Source organism: Typopeltis vanoorti, chromosome 15 (assembly GCF_054136105.1).
Source record: "Typopeltis vanoorti isolate ZY-2024b chromosome 15, IOZ_Tvanoo_1.0, whole genome shotgun sequence".
NCBI lineage: Eukaryota > Metazoa > Arthropoda > Arachnida > Uropygi > Thelyphonidae > Typopeltis > Typopeltis vanoorti.
The window spans coordinates 64958621-64973872 of NC_143563.1; the positions used below are offsets into that span (position 1 = coordinate 64958621).

General features: G+C 33.9%; 1 protein-coding gene across 7 annotated transcripts in view; it reads right to left on the reverse strand.

Annotated features, from left to right (window-relative positions):
• Nucleotides 1–15252, reverse strand: part of LOC150098829 (PHD finger protein 14) — a 570499-nt gene that overhangs the window by 95213 nt on the left and 460034 nt on the right. For 5 of the 7 annotated variants that reach the window (XR_016549471.1, XM_090404762.1, XM_090404761.1 and 2 more), the window contains one exon: nt 11081–11190. Coding sequence is in view for 6 of the 7 variants with exons in the window: in XM_090404762.1 (XP_090260888.1) it covers nt 11081–11190 (110 nt within the window). In the remaining variant the exon portion in view is untranslated. The remainder of the gene's footprint in view (nt 1–11080; nt 11191–15252) is intronic. The other 2 variants (XM_090404763.1, XM_090404765.1) reach the window with 1 other exon arrangement.

Below are 15252 nucleotides of genomic sequence, written 5' to 3' on the forward strand. Positions count from 1 at the left end.
GAAATATTATAACAAGATTTAAAATTTTTTTTGCTCTGGTCCACAATGGTATAAATATCAGTACCATGTATGAGTGGCAGATATATTTGTTAGAACCTTTGGTGACTAATTTATTGATGATGACTGGCATATTTCCAACAGAATGTAAAAAATCTGTGGTAATACCAAATCTTATACAAAAGAGGGATGCAAAAATTATTATTATTATTATGTGACACCTCCAATGAGTCCAAGAACTCATTGTGGAAGGACACACTACTCACACACAGCTATGAAACACTGCTACCATCAACGCACAGCACCATATACTGCTCATCACCACTAGTATATACTGTCTGTAAATTATGTTCTCACGGGTGAATTGTCTGTATGCGAGATGAAAAACCTGAGTTTCTGGGAGGAAAAAAATCCCTCCTACCTCCATATGAGATAGATGCCTCACCTTCAATTGAAAAAGCCCATATAAAGATTACTCTTGTCATGACAAGAATTGAATTCAGTTCTTTTCCAATCAAAGGGAACAATGTACTCTCATTCTTCAAACTGCACTATGAAGGTGCTTAAGTTGCACGTGTTTCTGAACTTCACAAACCTTGTTTATGTTGATCCTGTGATAAATAAATTAACTTTAGCAATTGTTCTAGAAAGCTTTTTTTTATGGTGTATCTTATGATATGTTAATTAAAAAAACTGGAGGCTAGAGGAATCAGAGGGAATGCTCATGATTGGTTTAAAAGCTATTAACATCAGATTGCAAACAGTACAAGTAAACAAAAAACTATAGAATTTTACTTCAGCTAAATTATGAAATTTTCCAGGGACTACTTATGTTTATAATCTACATCAACAATTTCTGAGACCTATAATTACCATATAAATTAAACACTTTCGCATATGATACCACACTGTTCATCTTCACTGTAGTAAATAAAATGCAAAATAGGGTAAATAACAGATCTAAAAATAGCAAAAAATTTGTTTCACTCTAATAAGTTTAATTTCAATGCTTAAAAAACAAATTTTTAATTCTTAAACTGAAAAAATACACCCATTAGTCAAACCAATTTCTTCATCCATATACTCCTACACAACTGGAACTTTGAAAGTAGTTAAATTGCAACTACATAGAGATCAAAAGCTAACAGAAACCTAAGCTGTAAACTAAACCACATGTCAGAAGTATACAATGGGTTAAAGCAACTGATATAACCATAAGAAAGAACATACTACAAGCAGAGTTGTGAAGGTAACTTATGTTCTTATATGCTCTTTCTTGTGGTAATATCAGTTACTTTAATTTCATTTTTGTTCTAGATGTTGATCAGAACTTTCCAGTCCCCCCCCCCCCAAATATCTCTTATCACTTAGACATTTATATATCTACAGGATACTACTGTGCTTAAGATATGATAATCAACATGCAAACATTAGACAAGCTATTTTTGTAACAGTGGAAGGTCCCACTGTTACAAAAGCTTGTGATGATGATGATGATAATTTACAAACAACCATGTAAAAAGCTGGACAATAAATATATAATCCCAAAAGCGTGCACACACACACACACACGCACACGCGCGCGCGCGCACACACACACACACACACACACACACAAATAAATAATACACAAAGATGCGACCATAAAAATCTTTAATAGCCTGCCCCTTTTAATAAGAAAACACAGACAACATAAATAAATAAAGAAATCTGATTAGGGAGAACTTAAATTTCTCAGAATACTAACAGTTCATTTCGAATATATCTATAAATTTAGAAATTCATTAATACTATAACAGCCAAGTAGCTGATATGCTGGCTTTTATTGTGTGTATATATTTTAATTCTCTTTATTAATGTTTGAATGTCACTCATTAATATTGCATACTGCACTATTGTACTATGTGTATCATTATCATCAAATTCTTGACATGTACCCTCAAGGGGTGTACAGGATATGATAGTACTACATGAAAAATTTACATCATTACTAACTTCCTATCTACAATTTACTCCAAATCAGTCTATTACTTGTCAAGACTCCAATACTATCATTATCAGATCTTATATTTCTATCGTTAAGGCACATTGTACCGTATCAATCCACCTATATCTTGGTCTTCCGCTGGGTCGTTTTCCTGTCAGCCTGGTAGAGAACACTTGTTTTACTAATCTTTCCTCGCCCATTCTGTTTAAGTGACATTCCACCACCTGAGATTAGCTCTGCTAACGCATTCCTGGATGCCGACAATGTTAAGTTCTTTCCTAATATCCTCGTTTTTAATATGATATTGCCATTGATGCCATCTGTTCACGTCTCTAGTCTTTGGTCAAGTGTTTCCCTTCTGACACAGCTCTCAGATCCATAAGTTAAAACTGGTTTGAACGCTGTCTTGTATACAGTTAATTTAGTGTTCCGACTAATTTCTCTCTTATTTCATATGAATTTATTCAATTGACTTCCTACCATACCAGCTTTGTTAATTCTGTTGTCTATTTCCATATTTAATTTACCATCTTCACTAAAAATCGTACCCAAGTAGCTGAAATGTTTTACTTGTTCCACAAGTTCCCCGTTCACAACACAGTTGACATTTTCAACAATTCTACCTATTTTCATTGTCTTTGTCTTTTTAATGCTGACCTTCATACCATATCTATTACAACAGTTATTCAATTTAGTCAGGGAATCTTGCAGACTTGTAGCAGATTTATTTAGAAATATAACATCGTCCGCATAAAGCAAAGAGCTGACATTAACATCTCCAATTCTGATATCATGTTTAATACCACTTTCATTCATAATGTTATCCATATAGATAATGAATAACAGAGGGGATAATGTACATCCTTGTCTCACACCAGATTTAACATTAAAACATCTTCCTGTACTTCCTTCAATTCTAACTGCTGACTTACAACTCAAATAAAGACTAAGTATTGCTTGATATTATATCATGCCCCATTGACACCATATAACTGCAATGTATTGAACAGCTTCTCTCTTGGCACCTTGTCATATGCCTTTTCCAGATCGACAAAACTTAAATACAGATCTTTGTTATGTTCCCATGCTTTCTCGACTATTTGTCGTAAAGTGAAGATCTGATCCTGACAGCCTCTATTTGGCCTGAATCCAGCTTGTTCTTCACCAAGCTTTCCTTCCACAATTCTTCTCAACCATTTCTCATGTATACCTGCATAGATCTTGCCAGGAACACTCAGTAGGGAAATACCTCTGTAATTCTCACATTCAGTTTTATTTCCCTTTTTATATATGGGCACTATTAGAGCTCTACTCCAATCATTGGGAATTTGTCCCTCTGTCCAGGCTTTCTGAACTATGCAGTGCAGCCACTGTAAGACTTTTATACCACCATACTTCAGCATTTCTGGTCGAATATCATATTCTCCTGCTGCCTTTCCACATTTCAAACCTTTGATAGCTTTTTTCTACTTCAAGTATGGATATGTATTCCTGACTGTATGCCTGTTGAGTGTTTTTTAGCACTGTGCTATCACTGCTTGTTTCATTTAGCAATTTTTCAAAGTAATTACTCCATACTTCAAGGATATCTTTTTCTCCTGTTTTCATGTCACCTTTATCATATCTAACTCCTTTTACAGCATTCTTTTTCTAAACTTCTTCAACAACCTCCAGAATATCTTACCACCTTCTTGATATTTATATACTATGTTCTTGCCAAAGTCCTCCCATGACTTTTGTTTAGCTAGTTAATTTTCTCTGTTTAGCTTTCTTACATTTGTCTCTGTATTCTCTAAGAGCAAAAGCTGACTTATTTGCCTGGAACTTTTGACATGATTTCTTCTTTTCCATCACTGCCTCTTTAACTTCCTGTGTCCATCATGGAGTCCTGATTTTTCTATCCTTGCAGACAACCTCACCACATGCCTCTCTGGCTGAATCAATCAGGGTTTTCTTCAAGGCTTGCCACTGAATCTCCAAGGTTTGGTTCCTGTTCTCAAACTCTTTCATTTTTTCTTCAATATTCTTTGTGTATGTTAGTCTACAGTTCACACCTGAGAGCTGCTCAACTTTTATTCGCTTTAAAACTTTCTTACATGTTATTCTTTTGAATATGAAATTCAATTTTATCCTGCTCAAGACTAAATAGTGATCACTTCCAATTTCAAATCCTCTGTACACTCTGGTGTCCTGCACCAGGGAGCAAGCATCACTATCAACAATAGCATAGTCAATGAGCCTTTTCTTATTCCTTGCCTCTTCTCTCCATGTGAATTTGTGCACATTTTTATGTTGAAACATGGTGTTAGTAATAACCACTCCATATCCTGAGCAGAAATCCAACAGATATTTGCCATTATTATTAGCTTTGCTCTTTTCTCCAAATTTTTCCAAAATATTTTTGTATATATCACTATCATTTCCTACTCTGCTATTTAGATCCCCAACAAGGACCAACTTTTCCTTTTTCATTGTTTTAGTTGCTTTTTCTAAAGCCTCAAAAAATTCCTCCACTTCTACTTTAGTAGAACCTTCTGTGGGACCATAGACACAAATAAGTCTCATTGACTATGCTATTGTCAATGAGACTATTGACATTGAATGAATATATAATGTCCTGAGCAGAAATCCATTCTCATATTTGCCCACATCACTCTACTTGAGACTGCCTGCCATTCAAGAAGATTAGCTTCGTATTTTGTGTTGAATACTATGGCTTCTCCTTCCTTTCCTTGATTTTCATTGCCTGAATATAACACTTTGTATTTATTGCTCAGAAAGATCTCACCAGTTTTTGTCTTTTTTGTTTCAGTCACCCCTATTATGTCGATCTGTGTACTTACCTAATTCCTCAGCTAGCTCCATTTCTTTGCCATTCAGGCTTCTTATGTTGATAGTACTGATCTTTAACTCTGGTGATGTTGAGTTGGTGCGTGTTTTCAGATCTGTTCCAGTAGCTGACTTTTCGTTGTTCGCCCTGGTTCCCTGGTGAAAACAACAGGGGGCCTTGTTTAACCGGACGACGCCCCAGCCAGCATGAAATTTTGTCATGTTGTACCATCATTTTTTATTTTGGTTTAACCAATAAGAATACAATTTGGTCAGCTAAATCCCAAATTGCCAGCCCATCCTTGTTCGTTCAGTATCCAGGTAGATACCCAACAGGGTGCACCACGAGAAGGTGTGGAATGGACATTAGGTCAGAAGTCCTGGTCGGTTCTCCGCATTCCTTTAAAGGTTATGTTGAGGTCTCCTCTCAGTTATACAGTTTTAAGCACCCCTACTATGTGTATTGATGTGTAATATTGTAGAGTTTGTAGTTAAATAAAAAATAATGATAATATAAAAGGGATATGAATATAGCAGTATATTTAGATTTTTTAAAGGCTTTTGACATCACAAAATGACAAGCTTGTTTTAAATGGAATGAATGGGATTGAATAGTAGATTAGTGTTTTGGATTTAATATTTGCAGTCTGATATGTCAGCAAGTTGTGAATGGAGGAACAATGTCCCAGAAGAGGAAAGTCACTAGTGGTGAGTCCTAAGGGTCAATTTTGAGACTGCCGCTATTTAACTTGCATGCTAATAACTAGAGAAATGTTTGAATGGCAATATGCAGTTGTCTGCAGTGATGCAAAGTTAGGAACAATTATAAGGAATAGAGCAGATGTGGCTTTGCAAGAAGACATGAATAGACTGAATGAATGGGCAAGCGAGTGGAGTTATACATTGTTAAAAAAAAATGAAGAACCTATAGAATTATTGTTCTATAGGTTCTTCATTGAAAATGCAGCTGAAGCTTTCTATATTCTTATCTATTTTCAGTTATGGTCTTTTTATTGCTGATTTTCATGCCAAATTTGTGAAACTGTCATTCAGTGAATCCTGGAGAATTTTAACTGGATGTGTTTAGGAGTACAACATATCAGCAACAGCAAAGAGATAAGATAATTGCAGAGTTTTGAAAAGCTTTGCTCTGGGTACTGTATTGTTTGCATTTCCTTGAGCTACAAAACTTAAATACAAATCTTTGTTATATTCCTATGATTTAACATTTATCATGAAGTGAAAATCTGATCATGACAACCTCTTTTTAGCCTGAACCCAGCTTGTTCTTCTCCAAGTTTCTCTTCCCAAAATTTTCTTAACCTCTTCTCAAGTATGCTTGCATAAATCTTACCACACTTAAGAGAAATTTTTCTGTAATTCTCACATTCACTTTATTTCCTTTTTTAGAGATGAGACCTATGTGAGCTCTATTCCAATCATCTAGAATTCGACATTCTGAATTATGCAGTATGGCAATGTAAAACTTTTATACTTCCATATTTCAGCATTTTTGGTTGAAAATGCCTTTCCATATTTTAGGCTTTTGATACTTCTGTCTGAAGTATTGCTGTGTACTCCTGTTTACATTCCTCTTGACTATTTTCTAATACTGTTCCATCACTACTTTTCTTTCATTTAACAGATCTTTTAAAGTAATTACTCCAGACAGCTAGAATATCTTTAACTTCAGTTTTAATGTCATCTTTGATTCCTTTTACAGTACTCTTCCTTCCATTTCTAAGTTTTTACAATAGCCTTTAAAATGTTTTGCCATCTTCCTGATAATTAACTTCTATATTCTTATTGAAGTCTTCACATGAGCTTTGTTCAGCTACTTTTACACTTAGCTTAACTCTTACATTTTCTTTGTATCTTTTGAAAGCATCTGCTGACTCATTTGCTAGGAATTTTCAGTATGCTTTCTTCTTTTCCACACACACACACACACACACACACACACACACACACACACACACACACACACACACACACACACACACACACAAATTAATCTACCATTTATCTGACCTTCAAAACAACGATCCTTCAATTAACTTCCACATATATCAACCGACATATTGTAGAGCACCATGTAATTGTGCTTCACTTATCCAACCCTTCAATTATCAGAAAGGTAAATTGCCTTCACACTGTGGTTGGATAAATGGTAGATTACTGTATGTGTGTGTGTGTGTGTGTGTGTGTGTGTGTGTATCAACTGCCTCCTCAAGAGTGACTTGTTAGAACAAGTAATAGTTTTAGCTTATTTGTTCAATTATTATTTAAAATTACATTTTAAATAAATCCAATGTGTACATAACAAAAGTAGCAAGGTGATACTGTGGAGTGTGAGATAAGACAGAAAAAGCACCAATGCAAAGTTACTGTATAAACCAACACTCAAACCTATGTGAATCTGAGAATTAGGTTAAAAGTATAACAATTTGCTGAGCAAATATTAATAAAGTTAAGAAAGTTTGAGGGAACAATAGAAAGATATTTACTAAAATGCAGAAGAATATTTAAGAAAATATAAAGGTTTCAGAATGGCATAATTAAAAAATCATTTATTTATTTATTAGTCACTGTTCTCATAAATATTAACCAGCTGTTAGCAGCACACATAAATACATATTTTTGTATGTAGTTTTTAGATATAAGTTCTGGTATAATTCTAACATTTTATTTATCCATTCTAGTTTTGATACAGTAAAGGTCTGTTGTAGTTTAAATGATATTTTACAAACTCTTCTAAAGACATGTACAAAAATATATATAAAATTAGTAGAGAAGTGCGAAACTAATAAAGCTTTATCTTAGAATTATGTAGTATTTATACCCGAACCTTGGAAGGATTTCAAACATAACCAGAGAAATCTCAGAAGTTCACTGTGTAATTTTATTCTATTTAAATCACACTGTGTTTTACTGACCAGTTATAAATATTTGCATCAAATCAGACAGAGGAAAAGAGTGGTTGTCTTGTACATATAGTATATATAATATATGGATTATAAATCCATGCATGTACACTGGTGAAATAAGTACTGAGACATCTGTTTCAAAATGTTTAAAAACACACTGATATATATATATATCATCACACACACACACACACACACACACACACACACACACACACACACACACACACACACACACACACACACACACACACACACACACACACTACCACTACAATATATACTTTTAGAGTGAACTATACATTTGTATATTGTTAATGGCATGTGGAAAATGACTTGAAGATTACAAAAGACATGTTATCATAGGACAACACATCAGCAGCCTATCTACTCTTGACAATGGTGACAAGGGTACTGATTATCCAAAACCAACTGCAGGTAACTATCAGCAAATGGCAATGTGAGGATGCCATTTTTCAAGAAACGATGGGAAGGCTGTGGATGTTAATAGCAGGAAATACAGAAATCTTGGCAGTCAGATTTTTTTTTGCTACTTCCACCCATAAAAGGTTATCTGCAAACCGATAGTACATTTTGTACAATGGGTGAACTAAGGATTTTTTTTTCTTCTATTTTATCGGTTTTATATATATATATTTTTAATTTTTTTTTTTATATAGTCTGAAAACCATACTCTAGAGACCAAACATGGAACCTATTTCAAGCCACTTCAGGCCTCCAATAAGTGGGCTTATTGGAGGCATAATCCATCACTTCTGGGTTTGGCTGCCACTGATGAGACCTCAATAAAGGTCGAAATCGGTCTGGGTAGTGACCCTTCCCATAATGCATAGCATTATACTTGTCTGCAAGGAGATGTGCTATGGGATACTAAGGCAAGTATTTAAGATACTAAGTGATGTGAAGTCACTAGCTTTTATATAGGAGTTGCCTTGTCCTCAGGTGGAAACTTTGTTTGCTTATACTTGGATAAAGGATTAAACCAAGAATATAATTTCTTGGCATCTTTAATTTAATGGTTTAAAGCTATTTCTTCTTGTAGTTTTTCTTTTCTTCTTTGCTTAGAGCAGAGATTTCCAAAGTGTGGGTCACAAACTGATTTTGGGTGGGTCACGTTAAATATTAAAATATGAGAGGAGTTTACATGTTCATTAGGAGAGTGTTACTCATTGAGAATCATCGGATGAACAATTCAAAGTTGATTCAGTTAAAGAACACATGAGAAATACTAGTTTCTCGCAGATCTATATCAAATCAATTTTGAATTGTTTATCAATCAACTCTTGACAACAATTACACTTCGTTATTGCGCATAACTCAAAAATGTACACGAGAAGACAAACAGGTCAAGACATGCTCAATCGAACGAACTTGTGATAACATAACGCGACGTACTTAGTATAGTTGCATGCTGTCACAGGTTAAAATAACAGGTGCATTGATGCAAGTTAGTTGTTTATAATCACAAATAAAAAAAAAACAGAAAAATTGATAAAAATTTAAGGAAAACAAAAACTGCTACCAATGCTATCAAAATATAAAAGAAAGGAATGGTTAATCATAGATAAACTTAGATGAGTTTAATAAAAGATGACCATAACAGGAGCCGCCACTATAGGTGAACACTTTTACTACAATGGAACCAATTATATAAGCATAAGTGAAAGACAAGCAGATTACTAAGTTATAAAATAGCCTTTTATGCAAACTTTATTTTATGTAATATTTAATAAATATAGTTGCAAAATGATATGTTCATCCCCAAACTTTATACCCTATTCAAACTATATAAAGTATAAAGTATATAAAGTATATAAAGATCACACAGCTAAGATTTCTCATTTTAATTTTATTAATTGTTTTATTTACATTTTTATTATATTATACTTTTTTGTATATTTTAATTAGTTGATATTTTATACTCATGAAAATGTCTTTAAGTTTGTTAATAACTGTTATTGATGTTCCTGTCTTTGCGCACAACTAACATATGCTGGTATATAACTTAAATGGTATTTACTTGCACTTTCACAAAGTTGAGGTATGCTGCTAGTGTGAGTAAATAGTAGGCAATGTGTTTTTTGATTAATGCCTGTCTGGAAGATTTCAAAACAGTGAAGCTACATTATCAGTGATAACAAAGATTAATTAAGATTTATTGTTGTTTATTATATGAAATTAATTTGCAATGTGTTCCACTATTTATACTGAGTAGCTGTTCAAAGTAACAGTGGAAATAAAGAAATGCAAAAAATAAATCTACCCTATAGATATAAAATGATCAGCCTTTTTATGAAATGTTTTTGTGTCAAGTTTTTTGTTAAGTTATTTGAAACGTTTAGAAACTCAGAGTCATCAGAATTCAAGGTGAACTGGCCTACCAGTCCGGGGGTTGGGCACCATAGGGCACCTTTCGAGTCATCAGAATTCAAGGAGAACTGGCCTACCAGTCCGGAACTTGTCGGGGGGGGGTCGAGTGGCATGGGGAGGAGGAACCCCCAATTTCGGCCTACCAGTCCAGAACATGGGGGGGTCGGGTGCCATGGGCGCATATCCCCCCCCCCCAGTTCATATATAAAATTGTAGGTATTAATAACATTGATCAAATATGATTGATGATCTTTGAGAATATCATTCCCCCCCCCCCACACACACACCTCTTCTTTCTTTCTTTTTGGTAATTAATACAATACTTGGAATATGTTCGTTATAACTTAAATCTCCATTCTGATTTTGTTATAAATTATTATTTGTATTTTAATAAGCTGCTTTGTGAGATTTATTTTTTACTTATTCTAAGGTATTCCAATTCTGGACATCCCATAAGTTACAAAATTCAATTTCACATTAAAGGGGGGGGGTTGAAAAAACATTAAGTCTGGCCCCCTAGGTGTTAATTTTCAACTGTGTTACCATTTGAATTAGATTTTAGCATATGTTCCAGAAGAATATCACAACAAATAAACCAATAAGCAAAGAAGAATATGGAAATGCAAACAAGAAGTAATGTATTATTATTTATTGTTTAATTTTTTGTAATAATTTGATAATACTTTACACAGCCAACAATTTTAGGAAGTAAAGTGTAGTTAGTTCCTCATTAATTTCTGAATATTTATATAAATATAAAATATGTCCTGATTTCAGGTAAACATGAAAATTAATAACCAGCATAGTTTATATCAGCTGTATCAATAACAAAAACTAAACCCGAGGGGGAAGGGGGGGGGGAGTCTTAAGGCAAATTCATGATAACAGAATTTTTGCAAATATAAATATTTATCTAAATCAGACATTTTCTAAAGAATTCTGTACTCACCTTACCAAGTTAGTATTATCTCCAGGTTCTTTACATCTATAACAGTCAGTCCGCACATCTCTCTCAGAAATTCTACGGGCTAAAGAATAGCGGGCAATCTTTGTTGGACACTAAAGAAAGAACATGTCCTTGATACAATGATTTATGCACAAACTTAGTTTTAAAGAATGACAGAAAATCCACAGCCAATCAAAATAATACATAAGAGACTGAAGGTAAAAAGGAATCAACAAAATTGATTGATTAATATGAAACATAAATAATGAATGTTCAAAACCCCGACTCAAATTCTCAGGCTTACTATTTTTCTGATGCTTATAATAATGTTCAATGGTCAAATGAATATCATGTCCCCACTATTTTACATCAGCTTAATGAACCTTAAGGGTGGGATTTTACCATAATGCAATAATCGTGTTTGTATAGTTAAATAAATTATAATACCAGAATTAACTCACATAAAATATTATTTATTAGTATAATTTTTGCCTGATTATCACAAGCATCTTCAGCACAATTATTATTATTATTCTGGCCCCCATGGAGTCAAGAGACTCTTTGTGGGAGGTCCTTCCTAGGAAACATAAAGTCTATCATAGCACTCCTTGAACTCATTGATCTTGCTCTCACCACTCTATTAGGCAATGCATTCCATGGTTCAACCACCCTCCATGCAAAGAAAAAAGAAATCACTCCTCACCCTTTAGCTCACAGCTTGTTCAACAAGATTGAACAATAACCCGACAATTCCAAAAGGCACCACCTAAGTAGCTAATGCAAGATAACTAAAAAAGATCATTAAATTTCCTAACTAATTAATTAAATAATATATATACACACACACACACATACACAATTAAAAAAAGGTTAGGAAAGATCAGCTGATTTAAAAAGTACTATCTCTAAAAAGTACTAGATGCAGACTATCAGATCTGTTTAAGTTAGGAGAGTGAAGTAAAGTTTCACATGTTTCTTTATAAAGCTGTTCAATGAGAAACCAACTTTTGTGAAGGACTCTTGTCTTGTTCCAATGAACTCTATGTCTAGTGTTGATGGCAGGTCTGCAAGTCCAGACTGTTCAGATTCAAGGTATTGAATATAAGACTTGTGCTTTTCTAGAGTTCATTGGAACAAGAAAAGAGTCCTTCACAAAAGTCAGTTCCTCATGGAATGGATTTATAAAGAAACACGTGAAACTTTACTTCACTCTCCTAACTTAAACAGATCTGATGGTCTACGTCTATCCCCTTTGTGGGAGATAGTACTCAAAGTTAGGAAATTTAATGACTCTTTTTAGTTATCTTGCATTAGCTACCTAGATGGTGCCTTTTGGAATTGTCAGTTATTGTTCAACCTTGTACTGAAGATGCTTGTGATACTCAGGCGAAAATTATACTAATAAATAATATTTTACGTGAGTTAATTCCAGTATTATAATTTATTCAAATATGCCTACTCAAGATATTTTCTTATTGAAACGTGTTTGTATAGTGTCATTTAAATAGAACGAGAGGTGAAAAATTTACAAAACAGAAGTGGAAATAAAACTGTCAGAGAAAGGCTTAGATCAAGGATGGTAAATTAGCAGCATTTACACCAAAATTTATAATTCTTATACCAGTAATCTACCGTTTATCTGATCCTTCAATTATCAGAATTACAAATTCTGATAACTGAAGGGGCAAATAAATGGCAGATTATTGTATTTAAATCATTAATACTTGCAACTCTCACTAGAACCAACATTATAGTCACCTTGCTTATTATAACACAAACTACAAATAACTCCCGGTTTAAATCCCACCTCCTGTTACTTTCTCCAGTAGTAAGGGCAAACACTGAGAAGTTAGCTACCATCACTGTAAGAAACATCAATGGAAAAGAACTTGAGTTGACACAGGAAACAGAGATTAAGAGCTAAATAAGTGAGATATATTATTTAAATAATAATTCTCAGATGATATTTTTCAGGATGAATCAGGAAAAGAAGGAAATGGCTATGTGGTATTCAATATAAAACATGCAAGGTGTTGTACTACCTTACCCCAGTCCTGAAGATACTTCAGGTGCAAACTTTGTTTGCTCACACTTGGATAAAGGATCAAACTAAATTTATTATAAAACATGCAGATTAACTTCTTGAATGGGATCAATTTTTCATGGGCAAATTTCAAAATGGAAAACTTATGAGAATATTGTACTTATGGTTCCATAGTAAAAAACTTTAGGCAAAAACAAGTCTTACTGCCAATTAACTCAGGAAAGAAGGACAAGAATTCTCTAGTCATGAGAAGGCAGTTTTCTCAAAAAAGAGAGAGAAAGAAAATTAAACAGCAAAGTAAGAAATGTAAAATTATGTAATACACACACACACACACACACACAATTGATAAAAATATATAATAAAAAAATCCACCCACACTACAAATGTGCTACAGGTGTTTGCATATAACTGTTTGTGAATGTAGGCCACATAAAAACAGATATACACAACAGAAATATTTTGGGAAAATATGCTAAAAAACACAAATCTAACAATAATAGTAAGTACTTACAAGAACATACAAGATTTAGCAACAAAGTAATGAGGCAAAATGCCTGTAAAATCATGTATTAAATTAATTGTCTGATACATTCCGGTCACCTTCAAAGTATCCCCCCCCCTCCCAACACACACCTGTTCCAATATTCCTTTCATGCAGTATAACAGGATATGAAGTCCTCTTCTACTGGCTTGTTAATGGCTCCTGCCATGGCTCTTTGGATGTTTTCTATAGTTCAAAATGAGTACCTTTCAATCTTGTTCTGGAACTTAAAGAAAAAAGTCACACAGAGACAAGTCGGACGAGTATAATGGATGTTCCAACACTGGAATGTCAAAACTGGAAAAAATGTTAGCAACAAACCATTAGTATTGTCATCTTTCCATAATGTCAGTAGAATCAAACAGGTGATTTCACTTGATAGAAACATATGTTGTACCTTAAATTAGTTCTTCTAGGGATAATATATTCCTCTTTCTTCATTCTGTGAATAATTCTTTCCAAATTCATGCAGAAAAACGCCTTAGTAATTTTTTCCCCAAACATGAAAGGCGTTAGTGACTGTAGCAAACAGAGCCATGTGAGGGCCAGGTCAGGAATATAGTTATCTGTTGATATTCTTCTTGAACTGTTGAATATTATAGTCCTTTGGAAATACTTCCAAAGGTTGTTGAGCAGCTGAACCACAAGTTCCTGTAGATCTGGCAGAAATGGAAGGCATAATGGATGCTAGTTCTGGCTAGCATCTGTAGAAGAGACACAATGTAGAAACTGATCTTCTATGGAAAAGTGGCTGAAAAGAATCTGTAAGAGAAGCATCATTTATCAACTGGACTGTGCTTTTCTGAACAGCATCAAGAATTTTTAGGGAGATTTTAGGTGCACCACCCCAAACATGAGAGCAGTATTCAAATGTTGATCGGATTTGGGATTTATACAGGTGGAAAAGAATGGCAAGTCTGTTTTCTTTTGAAAGCTGATGATGTTATAGAAGTAATATGATTGTGCCAGGAAAGGTTCGGAGTAAGAGTCATTCTGAGAAGAAAGATTTGGTCTCAATTGTTGAGCTAAACATTATCAAAAGTAAGTGGAGAAGATCTGAGGTCTTTCTTACGAGACAACAAGCAAAACTGCGTTTTTGAAGCAATGAAGTTGACTAGGTTGATTTCAGCTCAATCAAGGATATGTGGAGATCAGTGTTCAGGGCACTTATTACAGATGATCTTGAAGCTGGAGATGTTTGAGTAGGTCAAGTGAAATGTGCTATCAGTAAAACTATGAATAGGATTTGCAGTCAATGAGATCAGGTCATTTATATAAATCAGAAAGAGGGTGTGTGAAATGACAGAACCCTAATAGACAGCGCTGACAGGAGACTCAGGAGAGAGAACACCATCATCCATTTCACATATGCATAGATCTGAGAGAAAACTGGAGATCTATTTACACAAGGATGAAGACAGACCATATATATATATATATATATAAATATTTGTATATAATTTGTATTTAACGACATATAATTTATATTTTATATAACACACACACACAAATATATATATCCTAACACATCATATATAAGCACAATTTTAAGGAAAATGAAAACTAAATATGAATGTAGATAACAGA